We start from the raw sequence: 19,314 nt of genomic DNA on the forward strand, positions 1-19,314 counted from the left end.
GCTCACTTGGTTAATCCTCTGCCTGCAGCGCCAGCATCCCATATAGGTGCTGGGTTCTGGTCCCGGTTGCTCCTCTTCCGGTATAGTTCTCTGCTGTGGCCCCGGAAGGCAGTGGAGAATGGCCCAAGTGCTTGGGCCCCTGCACCCACATGGGAGACCAGGAGGAGGCACCTGGCTCCTGGTTTCGGATCAGTGCAGCGCCAGCCATGGTGGCCATTTGGGGAGTGAACCAATGGAAAGAAGACCTTTCTCTCTGCCCTCTCTGTCTCTCTCTATGTCTATAATTCTACCTGTCAAAAAAAGGGTGTTCCCCAATAAACCCTTTCCCTTACTCCGGTGGAGTATAGGGAGCATAGGGAGATTACTGATGCCATAGACAGGAGTGTCAATTGGTAAAGTCAATTGGTAAAGCGACTCTACTTGTCTACTGAGTTGTGGTTTACTCTCATGTGCACTTACTCCTCATGTAGGATCTCTGTCCTTAATGTGCTCTGCATTGAAATTTAATGCTATAATGAGTACTCAAACAGTATATTTCACTTTGTGTTTCTATGGGGGTGCAAACTGTTGAAATCTTTACTTAATGCATACTAAACTGATCCTCTGTAAAAAAAAAAAAAAAAAAAAAAAAAGAAAAGAAAAGAAACTATCAACTCCCAACTTGACTCTCACTGGGATTAAACATGACAATAGGTCTGATCTGATTTCATCATCATTAAAAAAAAATCATCTATTATTTTTCACTTTATGTTTCTGTGTGGGAGCAAACTGTTGAAATCCTTACTTAATGTATATTAAGCTGATCTTCTGTATATTAAGATAATCGAAAATGAATCTTGATGTGAATGGAAGGGGAGAGGGAGTGGGAAAGGGGAGGGTTGTGGGTGGGAGGGACGGTATGGGGGGGAAGCCATTGTAATCCATTATTCGTACTTTGGAAACTTATATTCATTAAATAAATAAATAAATAAATAAAAAAGGGTGTTCCCCAATAAACCCTTTCCCTTACTCCGGTGTCCGGTGTGTTTTGCGACGGCTGACATTAATATAAAACATTGGTGCCGTGACTCGGATAGCCTCATATTGGTAATCCAGTGTCCCCCAGTGCTCTGGGGTCCTGGATTTCTGCCAGTCACAAAGCACACCTCCAGAACTCTTTCCAAGCCACCGAACGCTCTGCGATCTCCATCCACACATCGGCCTTCCAAATTTTGAGGTAAGGCATGGAACGGGAAACTCTCATGGCGACTCTACTTGTCTACTGAGTTGTGGTTTACTCTCATCTACATTCGTCTGAGGCTTTTCTACTCAAGTCTAAGGTCGTAGTGCTAGACACCACAACTCCTACTTAAGGCCTTTAGCCTCTACGGACACTGTGTCCAGTGGGTGCGAGTGACGACTCCATCTCTGTTCGCCTCTTTACAGGTGAGGCCCTGGGCTCCAGCGGGCGCTTGGGTGATGACCCCACCTTCTGCTCCCATGTTATCTCGCTAGTCAGACAGCCGGGATGCAAGGACGCTTGCAGTCCACGGATCTGACTCTACAGGTCGCAATGGGAACTTTTCTCTAACCGCATTCCGTCTGATGGTCCCTCTCAAATTGGCCCCAGCCCTCAAAAGCGGCCCCTCCGTGGTGGCACATTTGGCCCTGAGGGATCAGAAGTCGGAATAGTTTGACCCTGATAACATCTTTATCACTTCTGTGAGCGTTCGGGAAAATGGAAGGAGATTCCATACGTTCAAGTCTTTTCCTATCTTCAAACTAAACCTTCCCTGTGTACTTCTTGCTCTCCCACTCAAGTCCTTCTGGTCTCCAAGATTCGCACTAGGGGGCAGAAGCCTGAGCAAAAAATCCTTTCTTCTGCCCCATCCTGTTCCCGCCACTACCACAGCCTCCTTTGATCCTGCAGATCAACCTCCCCCTTATCGCTCCAATCTACAGGCACCGGCTCAGCCGCTGAAGTTCCAGTGCCATTGTCTCCCATGCGGCAGATGGGTCCTCACCTTCCCCTCCTGCCGAATTCCAGGGGGCGGTGTCAACCTCTTCTGTCCTATCTGAAATCCCTTGCTCAACTATTCCTCAAAGCCATTCTCATGCCCGCATGTACTTCCTCCCTAGCTGCTACCCCCACTCTCACTGTATCTCCCCCTCCCACCTAGGAATTCTTTATCTCAGAACCAGTCGGGGCCCAAAGTCTACCATCTCTGTCTTATTGGTTTGGGAATGGCGTTTTCCATGGTTTCCAACTGGTCTTTTGTCCCTCTCTTGTCCCAGTCTTACCATAAGAATAGCAAGGGAATGGTAGTCCCAGCCTTTTGGGCTCCCTGCTTATTGAGAAACAAATTAGGTATCCCACCCTTCTGAGGGCTCTTTTGTTTTAACAAGCCAGACAGGAAAATCAACTTTCCTGCATGGACCTGGCCCACTGTAACTAATTTTTCTTTGAATCTAAGATCACTACCTTTGAAACTATTGCTTTGTAAAATGCTGAACTTATTTTGCAATTTATTTTAACAGGTTTCTGGGTAATCAGTACTCAATGAAACAGCAATGGGTAATTAGCACTTGTTTTAGATGAATGCAATTTTAATTTAAATTAAATTCAGATAGAGATATAATATAATATCAGCATCATAATTCATTTAGATGTAACTGCTAATTTAAATTGGGTAAAGAGGAATAAAATAAATGTGTCTAAATGTGAACTTCTATATACTCAACATGTTATATTCTATAAAACTATTTGGGTTAGTTCATAAACTGTCTATGAAAATAGTTCAACACCGTTTAAAGTAACTCAGGCTAAAATTTGATGCGTTACCTTAATCCTAATTTGAAGATTTTTAACAGTTTATCTCAAAATGTAAATCAAGGACATTGGCAGATGGAAAACACACAAGTATACTAATCTATTTCTCTTTGACATAGAATTAAATCTGATCCTCTGTTAAAGCAATGTGTTAAAGTAATCTATTATGTTCTTGATGTCTGTTAAATTCTAATTGCTTTAAAACAGCTGAGTTTTTATTAAAAGCTATGGGCTATTTAAATATGTGCTTATTTTCAAACATTCAAATAATTACCTTGTAACAGTGATCAAATTTGGTCTATATGTCATGATGTTAAATCTCATTTCAACCAGATATTTTGTATTTTGAGCCTTCTTGACATTCTTGACAGGCATTCAAAAAATCAAAAATCAAAGTTCCAAAGAATTTGGACTCTGAAATTTCCAGTAAATTTTGGACTTAAGTTTTTCCAGTTTGGGCCCAACTGAAAAAATCGAAGGACCTATGTCTCTCATCTTGTAGAGACACCAACTAATCAGGCTATTTGGATTATATTAGAAGTACTGTCAAGATGTGAAGTGGTGCTAAATTTTAAGTTTCTATAATATAAAATGGCACTAATACAAACGTCTGAGAATTAAAAAGTCTAATAATCTTGTGTTACTAGACATAATGGTTATCTTAATGAGAAAGCCCCCAGAGGCCTAAAAGAGTTACGTGCTTTGTAAAATCCTACAGGTGCTTTCAGAAATACTGTGTGCAGTAAGCAAATACCTCTTGTTGGTTAATGAGTTTATAATTTTAAATGTGGCAACTTAAAGTCTTTTGTCATCCACAGTTTGGTATATCAGATTTGTTGCTCATAAAACTAAAGCATTGTTGGTTCTGTGTTTAGCTGTCCTATAGGTTCTGATGAACTTTTTCCAGCCACATCTATTGTATTGAGTACTTTGGGATGGCTCTGTAAACAGATGAAGCCAGTAATGTATTAAAGGTACCAACTGAGAGAAAGTATGGTTAACTGAGGTTACTAAAAACAAAAGTAATTCAAATCAATTGGTAATTTACAAACAGGAGTTAATTTAAAAAAAAAAACTATTTTCTCTCTGTCTCTGTCTCTCTTGCTGTCTCTGTTTCTCTTGCTGTCCACTCTGTCAAAACAAAACAAAAAAAAAACTATTAAAACTGCTATATTGGTATATTATGTTACATGTGTATACATACTGTATGTCTACATGGGAAAATTTAAGAGTTTTATTTTAATTGGCTTATAGATAAAAGATTGCCCATAAATTTAAGCTGTTAAAATTAATCAAAGATACATTTTAATTCGTGTGACCTGAATCTCTGTATCATATGTTTTAAATGTGTTGGTAGAAAAAACTAGAAACATTTTATATGCTTGTGCTGAAATTTGCTGGTTAAATAAGCTACACCATGTTAGATATTTAAGAGATGTTTCCAAATATATGTATTCTTAATATTTATGGAAGGCATTGGACCTTCTGGTAAATGTTTTCTTAAGTTGTTATCTAATGGTTGACACTGCTTTCTAAGTTTTGATGTGCTATTGCTATTGTCAGTAAGCGATCTGGGACTGGCAACCCCATTTCTCTATTCTAAGCCCGACTTGTTCTCTCATTTCTCTATTCTCTTCGAGGTAGGAAACTATTTGTATTATGAAGGAATCTCCAAGATTCAAAATTTGATTTTAGATCTTATAAAAGAGATGGCTAACATTTTTCTGTAATAGCATAGCCAAAATAAGAGCTTAAATTATAATTTCTTAGCTAGATTTACTTCACCATCAGTGAGGTAAACAGAAACAGGAAAGCCTCCCTTTCAGAACAAAGGGAAAGAAAGTTTTAAAGTGAGAATATAGTTTTCCTCATGGGCATTGTCTGCCTCAACATAAACTACTACAGAACATGCCTGTGACTATAGGCTTCTAGTTTAGGCCACCAAGATTAGAGATGGGACTTGAGCACCCCCTTGACTTGCATCCTCTGGTCTGCTTTAAAAAAACCCAGGAGGAAAAGAAAGCTAGGCATCAGAAGCAATGGGTGGCAGCCTATTAATGGCTGCTCTGTACAGTGATCTGCCCTCAAGGAGACCCAACAGGCCAGTCAACTGCAGTGGTTTCCACTGTAGAAAGCCTGGGCTTCAGCAGAAGTCAGCTTGTGAAGATCCCTGGCAGCTCTGTCAAGAGTTGCATCACTGGAAATGGACCTGCCCTGGAGTCGAAGGACTTCAGGTCAGAGCCACGGATCTTATTGGCTCTAAGCTGAAAAGCCCTTCACTCAGTCCAGCTTCCAAGGTGACCACTGCAGCTGAGGGGACGGCCAAGTAGGGTCAGTAACATTGCAAGCAGAACTGTAAATTTCCTGTTAGAGAAGCCACATGCATTTACCTGGCCAGCTCTTCTCCCAGGCCAGCTAGGGAATGGAAGTCAACAGGGTGCCTTCCCAAGGAGGCTCACACCTCCCCTAGGTTGTAGGCTATATGAAGAGACAGATGAGTCTGAGGCTTATAATTTACAAGGCCTAAAGCCCACCTGACTATTATTAAGCCCCTTCTGTCAGGTTCTATTTGCCTCTCAATCAGAAAACTTATTTGTAGCTTAGCACCTTTCTTAGGTTTTCTAATAACAACTCTGTCCTCTGTATCTAGCCCACTTGGGCCTCATTCCTTTGTAACCATAGCCTCTACTCTACCGCCAATGGCTCTACTCCCAACCTGTGTGTACTGATGGTCCTCTTCCCCACTTAATGTTGTATGATTGTTCAGAATTTCTCTACAAACCCCACTACCTACAAAAGTTAAGTGGCCTTTCTCCCAGTCTTGGCTGGAATCAGCTGAAAGCACATCCTGTCCCCATAAGGGTCCAGAGACACCCCACCCCCATTTCCTCTCTATAAAATCCTCTCATTACCTAGTTAATTAAAAGTCTCACCATGTCTTTTATACTACAGTGTCTAAGTGCTTACAGCAGGTTATAATGGAACAAACGAAGGCCTTCAGCAACCAGGCGGTCAACCAAATGTTGCTACAAGGATATACTCAGCTCCCCACCCAGGAGACAGCAGCTTGAGACATCGCCCCTTGCCAGCGAAGAGTACTTCATTGCCCCGTGTCAGTAGGAAGTAGCTCTAAAGACAGATCATCGTCCCTCTACCCCTCCTGGACTTTTGGGACTAATGTAATCCCATACAAACCCTGCTTTATAAAAAACAAAAGGGGCAGTTTTAGCCAGGTGGCCACATGGCCCAGCTACCTGAGCCAGGCTCCACCCCCATCCTAAGGGGATTCCCTGCTCCTGCTTCCCTGCCCGCCCTCAGGGGAAGTTTTAAAAGGGCCTGTTCCTGAACATGAGCTCTCTTGGCTCTGCTCTCCTCTTCTCTGCTCTATCTTCTCTCCTTGCTAGCTCCTCTCCTCTCTGTTTCTCTCTTATATTCTTTCTCTCTTTTTCTTTCACTGCTCCTTCACTCGGGTCTGTAGGGTGTTCCCCAATAAACCCTTTCCCTTAAAAAAAAATTTTAAAAAATAATTTATTTCCAATTCTGTACTTAAAGTTACCTAGAACCATTAATACTTATATTAATACTTAGGGAGGATTAAATGAGCATTAATCAAATCAATCACTGTGTAGTGAAGCCTCTGTCTCTTCCTTCCAAAATTTGACCTCAGGTGTAATAATCACCCCATACTGCAAAGATTGATTATTGAGCTTTTTAGCAAATCTAGTGATGCATGACTTAAGATTACCACTGTTGAGGGTTTGCACTGTGGCATAGCAGGTTAACCCTCCAGCTGTGAGGCTAGCATCACAGATGGGCACTGGTTCAAGACCCAGCTGCTCTACTTCCAATCCAGCTCCCTGCTAATGTGCCTGGGGAAACAGCAGAGGATGGTCCAAGTGCTTGGGCCCCTCTACCCATGTGGGAGACCCTGAAGAAACTCCAGGTTCCTGGCTTTGGGCTGACATAGCCCCGGCTGTTGCACTATTTGAAAAGTGAAACAGTGGATTGAAGATCTCTCTCTCTCTCTCTCTCTGTAACTCTGTATTTCAAATTAATAAAAAATAAATCTTTTAAAAAACAGATTATCATTTTATACAATGTAGTCCCTCAAATTCCTCCCATGCTCTCTGACACAAATTATCCTGTTTTTGCTGTCTTCAGTCAGAATCACTAGACTTCTCCTGAGTCATAGATTAATTTCTGCCTTAAAAACTGTGGTTCCATGGCCTTGATATAGTTTTATTTTAAATTAAAATTTTCTATGGGTGAAGAACAAAAATTGAAAGCAATTCTGGGGGTTTGAAAAGGACACTGGCAGGCAAAATGGTGAACTTGGCCTCCCTGCAGGAGGTACACGCTGTGTAGTGCCCTCTTCCCTACTTGCTTGAACCTGGAGTTAAAGGATGTGGCCACTTGACTTCAAAGGATTCCAGGACACAGACTCTACTCTTTAGGAGGTTCTTGCCTCTGACTTCTCCCTTTCCCTCCAACAGGAAGTGATAGATGCTTGCCTGGTCCCAGGGTGAAAGTCAGGTCCAATGCTAACTTTCAAGGATCACTAGAAGTGCCTCTAAATTCCTGCCTAACTTTGTCCCCCATCCCTTCTGCATCATCCTAGGTCATATCCCTGAGCTCACACTGCACTTGCCTAAGGGAACGTCTTGGTACTCAGCCAGGCTCTGCAGACCTGGAGCCCCTCTTCTGATGATTTGGGATGGAAGTGGGGGAAATGTGAATGGCACTGTTGTAGGAGTCTCTGGAGACTCGAGGGCCTCTCTCATGTTTGCCTTTGTCAATCTGAAGAGAACTTAAAGCCATGGAGCCCCTGAGCATTTCTGTAGCCATCTAGGGCAGCTGCTGTTACCGAGACTTCCAATAACCTGGCTGTCAGGAAAGGATGTGGCAGTGGCAATTTGAGACTGATGTTTCCACACCACTCTTTCTACTTTGATGTAATTTTTAAAGTTATTGTTTGTACATCTTAAAATCATCTTGGATACGTACTGCCGAATCAGCTTTTCCATCACTCAGTATAAAAAAAGAAGTTTTACAAGACACCATCCAAAGTAGAAGGAGCCCTAGAGGCTGAAGAGGGGCACCTTTTCCTCTGGACTGCTCTTAGTGGTTGGTGCTGAAGATGAGGTATTCCTTAAAGAGCAATCTCAAAGGAGGGCTATGGATATCTTGAGTGAAAGCATGAGCAAGAGCTGAGAAAAATGTAATTTCCATACCAGACACTTGGGGTCTTGTGCATTGTTGACTTCTACCACCCACCCACCCAGAATTCTTACCAAAGTTTAGTTTAAGGGTCTCAAAGTTACAGGTTTACTGGAAAAGATAATAGATCAAGGACTTTTGAGAACATTGCTCTCAAGCAGTCCTATCTTATTTTAACTGGACAGTGGCAAGGATCACAATTGACTAGCCCAAAGAAAGCTGAAACTCAAAATTGCAGCCTTCTGCTCACCTTAATCTCATCTACCAGAACTATCTCTGTAGACCCCAGCATTGTTTTTCCTCTGGGAAAGTGTTGATGGTTATTTCTCTATACAGCACTAGAAGTTAGCATAAAAGGCTTTGAAAACAGAGACAGTAAGCTATCCTTGTTTCCTATCGAAAAACTATATATTATTAGCTGCCAAGGCTATGGAAGCCTGTTCATCAACTCCGATCTTGTTTAGACGAGGCCATATTCAATATGGAAGTCCTCTCCTCCCTGAAGAGAAAGGTACTGCCTTATTTGATGGCCCATTCTTTCCGCTGGGATCTCACTCACAAGGATCTTCCAATTAAGTCATTTTTTTTTTTTTTGCCATAGTGTCTTGGCTTTCCGTGCCTGAAAAACTCTGATGGGCTTTTTAGCCAGATCTGAATACTTTAAGACCTGATTCTGAGGTCAGACCTCTCTCTCTCTCTCTCTCTCTCTCTGCCTCTCCTCTCTTTGTGTAACTCTGACTTTCAAATAAATAAATATTTAAAATTATATCTTTCTCACATTTTTCTAAGGTATTTCTGTTTTGCTACAATGAAGTTTCAGTTATGTTGATCCAAGGAGTCCCTGAGTTGCACTTCTTGGATTTTCTCTCCTGTACTCTCTGAGACTCTTTGGTAGTGCCAGGCAGAGACTCTAGCTTCTTACCTAGCTGTGAGGCCTTGGAGGCTTAGTCTAGAATGTGGGGTGCAGGATTATCATTCTGTGTTGAAGGACAAGGGTGTTGTCAGTACAAAAAATAAATCAATAACTGACAAGTATCAACATGAAAGAATAGAATTAAAGCCACTCTCAGGCTAAAGTATTCTAAATTTTCTGACTTTCTTTTTTTTTTTTTTTTTTTTTTTTTTTTTATTTTATTTTATTTATTTTTTTTTTTTTTTGACAGGCAGAGTGGACAGTGAGAGAGAGAGAGACAGAGAGAAAGGTCTTCCTTTGCCGTTGGTTCACCCTCCAATGGCCGCCGCGGCCGGCGCGCTGCGGCCGGCACACCGCGCTGATCCGATGGCAGGAGCCAGGAGTCAGGTGCTTTTCCTGGTCTCCCATGGGGTGCAGGGCCCAAGCACCTGGGCCATCCTCCACTGCACTCCCTGGCCACAGCAGAGGGCTGGCCTGGAAGAGGGGCAACCGGGACAGAATCCGGCGCCCCGACCGGGACTAGAACCCGGAGTGCCGGCGCCGCTAGGCGGAGGATTAGCCTAGTGAGCCACGGCGCCGGCCATGTGACTTTCATTAGTGTATTATATTAACAACATCCTCTTTTGTACACTTTTATTAAAGATTTCTTTATTTATTTGAAAGTATGAGCTACACAGAGAGAGGAGATGCAGAGAGAGTGAGAAAGGTCTACAATCCGCTGGTTCATTCCCCAATTGGCAGCAATGGCCAGAATGGCGGTGATCCAAAGCCAGGAGCCAGGAACCAGGAGCTTCTTTTGGGTCTCCCACACAGGTTCAGGGGCCTGAGGACTTGGGTCATCTTCTACTGCTTTCTCAGGCCATAGCAAAGAGCTGGATCAGAAGTAGAGCAACTGGGACTGCAGGCAGCGCCTTTACTCACTATGACACAGCTGGCCCCTCTTTTGTACACTTTTATAAAAAAAATTTATAAAAAATTCAAATATAAAATTAGTGTTTTGGAGTATAATGTTGAATCACTGTTGATGGGATGAGGCTTATTGATGTTTGTTTATGGAAATTAGGGAAACTGTTAAACCAATCTTTTTATCCTGTCAAAGAAATCTATTTATCCATTGTAATGGAAACAAAACTAATGGGATTAATTGGGTGTGGTTTTCTGAGACTACATAAAGACCCACAAGGAGCTAAACTCACATTTCCACAGAACAGACAGGGTGGCTTTGGAAGTAGCTCTGGAGACTTGTGAAAGCTGCCACCACCACCTGGAGAGCCCTGAGCAGACTTCATGTCCTTACTTCTACAAGAAGAAGTTGGGGATCACAGAAAGAGTCCTTGGGTGAGTCCACAGCCCTGTTACTTTCCCAAAACAAAACAAAAAAATTTCCAAATTTCAATTTCTCAGCACACTGAATGTATTCCTATGAAATTATGCTATTTTCTTATTTAGGAAAATGATTCCAATTCTCACCGCTCCTCTCCTTCTTAAAAATCTTGTCTTGGTCTATGTTTTGGAGTTAGAGAGGTGATTAAATTCTATCACTGCAGTACTTAGGTGTTTCTGTGTATTACAGCTCAGAAAGTTGTTGTCAGATGCATGTAAGTTTTAAAAAATATGTGTTTATTTATTTGAAAGACAGAACTACTGAGAGAGCAAATAAAAGACACTTCCATCTTTGGTTCTCTCTCAAAATGGCAACAATGTCCTAAGGCAGGCCTCATGGAAGCCAGGAAACTGGACTCCACCTGGGTCTCCCACATAGGTAGCAGGGGCCCAAGTACTTGGCGCATCCTCTGCTACTTTCCCAGACATATTAGCAGGGAGCTGTATTGGAAGTGGAGCACGCAAGAACTGAACCATCACTCATATGGGATGCTGGTGTCCCAGGAAGTAGCTTAACCCAATGTAACACAGTGCTAGCCCAATGTGTAAATTCTTGTTTGCTGCAGAGCCTTCATTTTTATTGAAATTAGTTGGTTCTATTTTCTAGATATATGTTGTATTCTAGCCGGATTCTGTCCTGGTTGCCCCTCTTCCAGGCCAGCTCTCTGCTATGGCCCGGCAGTGCAGAGGAAGATGGCCCAAGTGCTTGGGCCCTGCACCCACATGGGAGACCAGGAGAAGCACCTGGCTGCTGCCTTCGGATCAGTGCGGTGTACCGGCCGCAGCACGTCGGCAGCAGCGGCCATTGGAGGGTGAACCAACGGCAAAAGGAAGACCTTTCTCTCTGTCTCTCTCTCTCACTGTCCACTCTGCCTGTCAAAAAAAATACCTAAAATATATTAAATCATTTGATGAAAGTATTATTGATTTTGAAGAAAATGATATTTTATAAGAAATTTCTTATTTATTCAAAATGCAGAGTGACAGAGAATGAGAGATAGAGTGATACCTCCATCCATTAGTTCATTTGCCAAATGGCCTCTGGAGCAGGGCTGACCCAGGATGAAGCCAGGAGCCCAGTTCTATCTGGGTCTCCCACATTGGTAGCAGGGGTCCAAGTGCTTGGGCCATTTTCTGCTGCTTTTGAGATTCACTAACAGGGAGCTGTGTTGGAAGCAGTCTGATAACTCCAGTCGGGACTCCAATATGGGGTACCCGGGTTGCAAGCAGTACTCAACCTACTACACCCACAATGCTGGCCTCAAATTTTCAGTTTTATGACTTAAAGAATCCAGAAATTGACTGGCTGTGCAGAATAGTAACAGTGGTGACCATGAAAAGTATTAGAAATGAAAGGAACATTAACAGTCATGTGCAGCATAACCATATTCCAGTCAATGAGAGCCACATACATTATGATGCCTTCAGATTATGAAGCAGCTGAAAGTTCCTGTCACCTGGTTTACCCACTGCAGACATCTTCACATTCTATCAAAACACATCACTTGTGTATGTGATGTAGTTGGTGTAAAGAAACACTATATGAAAGTACAGGTCATTATGTACAATAACATATGATAAGGATAACAAATCACAGTTCCAGGCTTATGTACCATACTATACTTTCTACCATTATTATGCTGAGTGCTCCTTCTGTGCATAAATGAAAACTGCACTGGAAAACAGCCTGCTGTCTTACCCTGGCAGCAGCTTCCTGCATCTCATGTTTACCTTATTCCTTGATTGCATCAATAGGCCATGTGGAATGATTGTCTAAACCACCAAGGTGATGTAAATTTATAATGTTCACAGTGACATCATGACCTAAATAGACACTTCTCAGATCATTGACCTGTGATTAGAAGACTCCTGATTTTACTTACTGGTACCAATATGAGGACCCAGGGGCCAACATTGCGGCATAGCAGGTAAAGCTGCTGCCTCCCATAGGGGAGCCAATTTGTTTCCAGGATGCTCCATTTCTGGTCTAGCTTCCTGCTAATGACCTGGGTAAAGCAGTGGAAGATTGCCCTGATTTTCAGGCTCCAACTATCCACATGGCAGACTTGGAGAAAGCTCCTGGCTTCCACCTGGCTTAGTCCTGGCCATTATAGCCATTTGGGGAGTAAACCAGCAGATGGAAGATCTCTCCCCCTCTCTCTGAAGGACCACATATTAGGAAAATACATAGTTAAAACCACGGTCTATTTTCTGGTGCTCATTGTGATAATAGATTTAGTACTGTGAAGTGGTGCTTGGTATTAGTTTTACAAACTTAGAAATATAGCTATGGGGCTGGTACTGTAGCACAGTGGGTTAATGCTCTGGTCTGCAGCACCAGCAATCCTTATGGGTGCCGGTTCAAGTCTTTGCTGCTCCACCTTCAATCCAGCTCTCTGCTATGGCCTGGGAAAGCAGCAGAAGATGGCCCAAATCCTTGAGCCCTGGAACCCATGTGGGAGACCCAGAAAAAGCTTCTGGCTCCTAGCTTCAGATCAGCTCAGCTGTAGCTATTGTGGTTATTTGGGTAGTGAACCAGCAGATGGAAGACCTCTCTCTTTATAGTTCTACCTCTCTCTGTAACTCTTTCCTTCCTTCCTTCCTTCCTTCCTTCCTTCCTTCCTTCCTTCCTTCCTTTCTCTTTTTCTCTTTCTTTTTCTTTCTCTCTCTCTTTCTCTCTCTTTCTTTCCTTCCTTCCTTCCTTCTAGATTTTTATTTATTTATTTGAAAGTCAGAGTTACAGAGAAAGAGAGAAAGAAAAAGTGGTCTTCCATCTGCTGGTTCACTCCCCGGTTGGCTGCAACAGCTGGACTGTGCCAGCCCCTATAATTGACTTTCAGAGCATGCAGAGACCACTCTATAAGTCAGAATTGGGTCAAAGTCTCAAGCTCAGAACATTTGGATGAAAGTCCACCTCAACAAAACGGAATTTCTTTTTAATCTGAGAGACAAGGGTAGGATGTATGGTGCCTACTCTTAGGCAAAATCAGACCTGAGAGCTCTCTGTATATCAAGTTTCGCTCTTCCCCATGCAAAATTCAAACCCTTTGACATCACACAAACTAATGACTGAACAAGCACCTGTTTCAGATTTTCCTTTGGTCTCTGTGTAACAAAGTAGAATAAACTTTGAATTCATTTCCCTTAGGAAAATGGACTCAGGCTTCCCACACATCTTACAAAAAGAACTCTCTTGCTTCATCTGCCTAAACTTCATGATGGACCCGGTCACCATCAGCTGTGGGCACAGCTTTTGTAGGCCCTGTGTCTGCCTTACCTGGGAAGAAGCCCAAATTCCTGCCCGCTGTCCAGTATGCAGGGAACCTTCACGACGGGAAGATTTCAAAACCAATATTCATTTGAAGAACCTAGTTTCCATTGCCAGACAAGCTAGTCTCCAGCAGTTCTTCGACTCTGAGGAGGGCATGTGTGGGACACATAAGAAGATGAAGAAGATATTCTGTGAAGAGAACCAGAGCCTGCTCTGTGTGCACTGCTCTGATTCCCCCGAGCATGAGGCTCACAGGCACCGCTCCATTAGCGTGGCTGCTGAGGACTACAGGGTAAGTGATGCTTCTGGGAGCACTTTGAGTGCTGGAGGATGGCAGGCTCAACTCGTAATGAAAATGAAGTTCGTGACGAGGATTAACTCACTCTTCTCTGAATGCCAGGTTCTGTTCTAGATAACAACAAAGAAATCAAAATAAAAATGTGTTTACAGATGGATATTTAGCCTCATGGTTAAGACACCCACATCCCATATTTGAGTACCTGATTCAATACCTTGCGCTGTCTCTTAATTCCAGCATTCTGCTAATATGACCATGGGAAGCAGCAGTAAAGGCTCAATTAGTGGGGTCCCTCTAACCCAAGTGGCAACATGGATGGAATTCCTGGCTTCTAGCTTCTGTCACACTTATGCCTATCTGTGTTGGAGATCTAGGCTTTGAAGCAGTGAACAGGAATACTCTTTATCCCTCATTGCCTCTTAAAAAATTTTTTTTTAAATTGAATATTGTTGCTAGAGTCAGCTGGGGGACAGACACTCAATTGTCATTATAATATTTTGGTAAAACACAATGGTCAAGGCAGTGAAAAGAAGTCAAGATCAGAGAAGAGTATTAGGCTACTAAAGCAAGTTCCAAAAGATTCAATAGTATTTACGAATCCTCCTGAAATAAATAGGATCATATGCTTCGGAATAACAGGGGAAAAGCATTAGTAGATCCAAATTCTGATGTAAGATGCCATATTAAATATTAACATTGCTTTTTTTATCAACTTATTTGTGAACATACTTGCATTACATTTTGTGCATCTGTAGTTTGAAATATAACATTGACAATTACAAAGGCAAAAAGGGAGGTATTATGATCCTTTTACTTTCACTAATGTTCTTTTCTCTAAAAGTAGTTGATTTTCTCCCTTATTATGGGTCCCAAATACAAGTCTGCTTGCTTCTCTGGTGTTCAAATTCAATTCTTTCACAGGAGGAGCTGGTAAAGAAAATGAGACTCTTATGGGAAAAGATCCAAGAAAACAAGAAAAATCTGAATGAGGAGAGCAGAATAATCACCCAGTGGATGGTGAGTATTGAGTATGCCTCAGAGGCAACCTGAGACAGATCTGTTAGAAACTTGGACATTCATCAAAGAGCTAAAAGTTTCTCAGGGAAGATTTTATGATGATCTGGTGGTGAGTACCCTGCTGATCAGATAGAATGGTGGAGCTATGCAGTAGAAAGGTTTCATACTTAAAAATTATTAAAAAGAACTTCAAAATATATACTTATTTTTTTAATTTGAAATACAGAGATCATCAATTCCTTGTTCACTCCTCAAATGCTGACAACAACTGGAGTTCCCTGGGTTATGACAAAACTGGGAGCCCAAAACTCAATCTGGATTCTCCACATGGGTGGCAGGAACCAAAGTAATTGGATCATTACCTTCTGCCTCCCAAGGTGGTCATTAGCAGGAAGCTGGAGCCCAAAGTGTAACTTGCTTGAATTTCAACCCAGGCACTTGATAGAAGATGTAGGTGTCTACCTCTTCCTCCTAAAGATTTTTTCACTAGTGCAGAGATCTGAATGTTGCATATAATTACTTATGGATAAACGATAAATCTGAACAACTTGCACACAGTCTATCAGACCTGAGAGAATATATTTTAAAGAAATTATCAATGAACTTATGGCCTATGAGAGGTGAAGGACATCAACTTATGTACATAGCTTATTGGCAGAAGTTTTGTGTAAAAGTGAATATGAGTTTCAAATGGAGACAGATGAAGTCGTCCTGGTTATGTGACTGGGGAAATCTTTGTCCCTGCAGTGGTATGTGTCTCTGCACAAACAGATTATCAGGGCATCTTATAAAATGCTGCATCCAGTTCCCCATGAAGATGAAAGACGACACACTCAGACACTTATAAAGGAATGGAATAAGATTTTCCAACAGCTTAAGAAAAGCAAAGCCAAAATGATTCTAAAGAAGAAACAGCTAAGAAAAATGTGCAAAGAACTGATGAAAATGTACCATCAACCAGATGGGGAGCTGCTCCAGGTAAGAAATGAGGACATGCATGAGGAGAATTATACTATCTCAAGCCCGTATCTTTGACTACATTATTCAGTACCATATGTGTATCTGTGCCCACTAAATAGTATATATATTAATCAGTATTATTTAGGTGGGGAAATATCTCAAGTGTAAATAACATAGACACCCAATAACTCCTGTTCCCCCTGTGAACAAACACGCTATCCAAAATTGTTACAGTAGATTCCCTCGGGAATATTTTCTTCTGAGATTTGCCTTTTGTATGTCATTTCTTTAGAGATATAAAGAATTATTTTTCCCAGAAAAGCCATATTAGCCTCCAGTTGGGCAATTCAGAGACATTTGGAAGAAGTCATTATTTCCCCTTTCAGTCTGAATGTCCTTAGTTGCAGTTGCCTTTAACATGAAGCATGTTACCCTTTGGAAACAAGCTGTGGGGCTGGGGATTTGGGGCAATGCAGTCAGCATTTCTCTCTCCTCATTGCAGAGTCTGAATTCATTACAACTTGATTGTGTCAATATAGTGGGAGGGGATTTTCTTTGTATTTGAAAAAGGAAACAAATTTATGAGGGTGGTTGGGATGATTGCGGTTGGTAGTTTGCCAGACTCAAGGCCTGGATAGGTAGGCAGAATAGCCCTCTTCTAATGAGATCTAAGCTTTTCTGTTTCTCTTGGCAGGATTTGGGAGACATGTTAACAAGGTATGCTTATCCTCAATATAAATTAGGGCACCATTAGAATTATGAGAGAGACCAAGCTGTTACCAACAAAGTAAAGACAGTGTTAGCAAAGATACGCCACCTTTTGTGTTTGTTTTACTGAATATATTTCCTTTGCCAAAAATAAGCCTTTCTGTGGCAGAGGGATATGTATAGCTGTTTCTAGAAGAAAGCTACCCATGCTTTTAGATTTCAACTTACAGCCATACTATAATGCAGGGAGTAGATTTTTCAGCTGGAAAATGAAGGAAGTAGGAAAAGGAAGAAAGTGAAGATTCCCTGAAAATGGCACAAGCTCAGTTCATCAGTGTGGTTTTACACTACAATATCAGAAAACGGATTTGGTGTAGACTTTTCAGTTCTGTGATTAAATGTTTTATTAAACATTCTGATGAATTATTGAGTATGTGAAACATCAATTTCTTATTCTTTCTTCTAGGTGTGAGTCACTACAGCAGCCTGTGCCCCAGCCTGTGAACCCAGAGCTCAAGGCTCAACCTGTCACTGGGCTGATAGACAGGCTCAGGCACTTCCAAGGTGAGTGTCAGCTCTTTGGAGAGATTACTATACAATGCTTCTCAAAAAATGTCATCTGTGAGCAATCTTTGCCTCTTAATCTTTCATCCAGGGGATAAAAGAGGGAAACAGTCTATTAATAGGCATTTATAATTGTATTTGGTGGTGTAATTCTCATGATATTGGAAGAAAAAATGAAAGCTGGCATAATGGTAAACATTAATTAGTCCTAACCAAAAAAAATCTTTTGAGGAAAGGAAACTCAAAAGAGGGTTCCTTGAGCCATGGAACATGATAATAGGCAATGTCACTTGGTCATCAACTCAAACTAATGGAATGTAAATCAAAGAATTTCAGTTTCAATGTCATTACTTATGTCAATAGGACCATTATTTTATATTTAAAAATATTGCCTTCAATTTTCTCAGCAGTTGAATTAGCAACATACATGAGATTAATTTAAAAATACATGAATAAACATAAATAAACATAGAAAATCCTTTAGGGACAAACATAATAAAGTAAGTTGTTGGTTCATGAGGTAATACATAGAACTCCACAGCACACCTAAAGCTGGAGGGCTATTTAGTAGAAGAAGGAAGACTGGAGCAGCTGCACCAAGGTGAGGCAGAAAACTCTCAGTGGGGTCCATTTCTCAGAAGTTATATTTATACTTTCTTAAACACAAATTTTCTTGTTTAACTGGCATATCAAAAAATCCGTGATAAAGTGATTGCCATTTTCAGGTCTGAGATGTTAGTTTTCACCTGAGAAGAGGTAGAGGAAACTCAGATCTGAAGTGGAGCAGCCGGCTCTCAAACCAGCACAAATATTGGATGCTGGAGCTTCAGGCCAGGGCATTAACCCATTTAGCCACAGCGCTGGCCCCAACTTCTTGCTTTTTTAAAAAATATATATATTTTATTTATTTGAAAGAGTTAGAGAATTAGAGAGAGAGAGAGAGAGAGAGAGAGGTCTTTTTCATCCACTGGCTCACTCCCTAAATGACCACAATGGCCAGAACTGAGCAGATCTGAAGCCAGGAGACAGGAGCTTCTTCCAGGTCTCCCATGTGGGTGCAGGGGCCCAAGGACCAGGGCCATCCTCCACTGCCTTCCCAGGTGCATTATCAGGGAGTTGGATTGGAAGTGGAGCAGCCAGGACTTGAATAGGTGCCCATATTGGATGGCTGCCCTACAGGCCAGGGCTTTAACTCATTGTGCCACAGTGCCAGCCCCTACTGGTTGCTTTTTAATTTGTTATATTTCCAGAGTTATCCCACTAATCTTCATTTCTTGTAATTCTCTAGGTAGACTCTGTTATCTCAAAGAAAAGTTTAGGACTGATTGTGACTGGAATATTATGTTCTTTCCAACAGTGGAAATTTCCTTCGATAATGAAATAACCAATTATGTCATGCTCCTTGGCCATGTGAGAAGGTTAATGTTTGGACAGGACAATCAAGACACATCTCCACATTCTGATGACATCTCTGACTATTTTGCTGCCTGGGGAGACCAGAACTTCACCTCTGGGAAACATTACTGGGAGCTGGAAGTGAATGACTCTTGGGACTGGGCTCTAGGAGTCTGCAAGGATTCCAGCATCAGGAAGAAGGGCACACTGATTGGATCTGAGGACATATTTCTTCTTCTGTGTATGAAGGAGGATAATCATTACAGAATCTTAACCACTTCCCCAATGTTTCCTCACTATGTAGAGAAACCTATGAGCAGAGTTGGTGTGTTTCTTGATTTTGAAAATGGAAGTGTGAGTTTTGTGAATGTTGCTAAAAGTTCCTTCATATGGAGGTACCCTGCCGGCTCCTTCAATTTCCCTGTCAGGCCCCTTTTTTTCACTGGCTGTGCATGATCAGGGGTCATTCTGGGACCTGGCTGGATGCCTGAGATCACCATATCTGAAGAAGTCCTTCTCAAGTGAAATAAACAGTATCATACTTCACTGTTTTAAGTTTTTTTCTACTTTATAATTGTAACTTCATTTTATGTTATTAAATATGAAGACAATGTGAATGCAAAATTCAATGGTTTGAATTTTATTAATTAAATCATGTTTTATTATTCATTATCCAGAACATATGCTGTGGTTGCCTACTGCTTTCTGAGCTTGTAGTGGTTGAAATACACATGGATGTGTGACTCCAAAGTAAGTTCTACAGGAGCACAATTTGCACA

At 41.6% G+C, this 19,314-nt stretch overlaps 1 protein-coding gene and 1 long non-coding RNA gene across 2 annotated transcripts; one reads left to right on the forward strand and one right to left on the reverse strand.

Moving 5' to 3' along the window:
- Positions 1–995: 995 nt before the first annotated feature.
- LOC127484149 (uncharacterized) lies at positions 996–15,261 on the reverse strand. Its single transcript, XR_011390018.1, has 3 exons — positions 13,600–15,261; positions 10,136–10,238; positions 996–9,889 (listed from the first exon to the last, which is right to left on the reverse strand). It is a non-coding gene; the product is annotated as an uncharacterized lncRNA (long non-coding RNA).
- Positions 15,262–15,700: 439 nt separating this feature from the next.
- On the forward strand, positions 15,701–18,991 carry LOC138846067 (tripartite motif-containing protein 43-like). Its single transcript, XM_070060638.1, has 4 exons — positions 15,701–15,886; positions 16,563–16,585; positions 16,998–17,140; positions 18,498–18,991. The coding sequence occupies exons 1-4, from the start codon at positions 15,701–15,703 to the stop codon at positions 18,989–18,991; spliced, it is 846 nt and encodes a 281-aa protein (XP_069916739.1).
- Positions 18,992–19,314: the final 323 nt, after the last annotated feature.

This window comes from Oryctolagus cuniculus, chromosome 1 (genome assembly GCF_964237555.1).
Source record: "Oryctolagus cuniculus chromosome 1, mOryCun1.1, whole genome shotgun sequence".
NCBI classification, from domain to species: Eukaryota; Metazoa; Chordata; class Mammalia; order Lagomorpha; family Leporidae; genus Oryctolagus; species Oryctolagus cuniculus.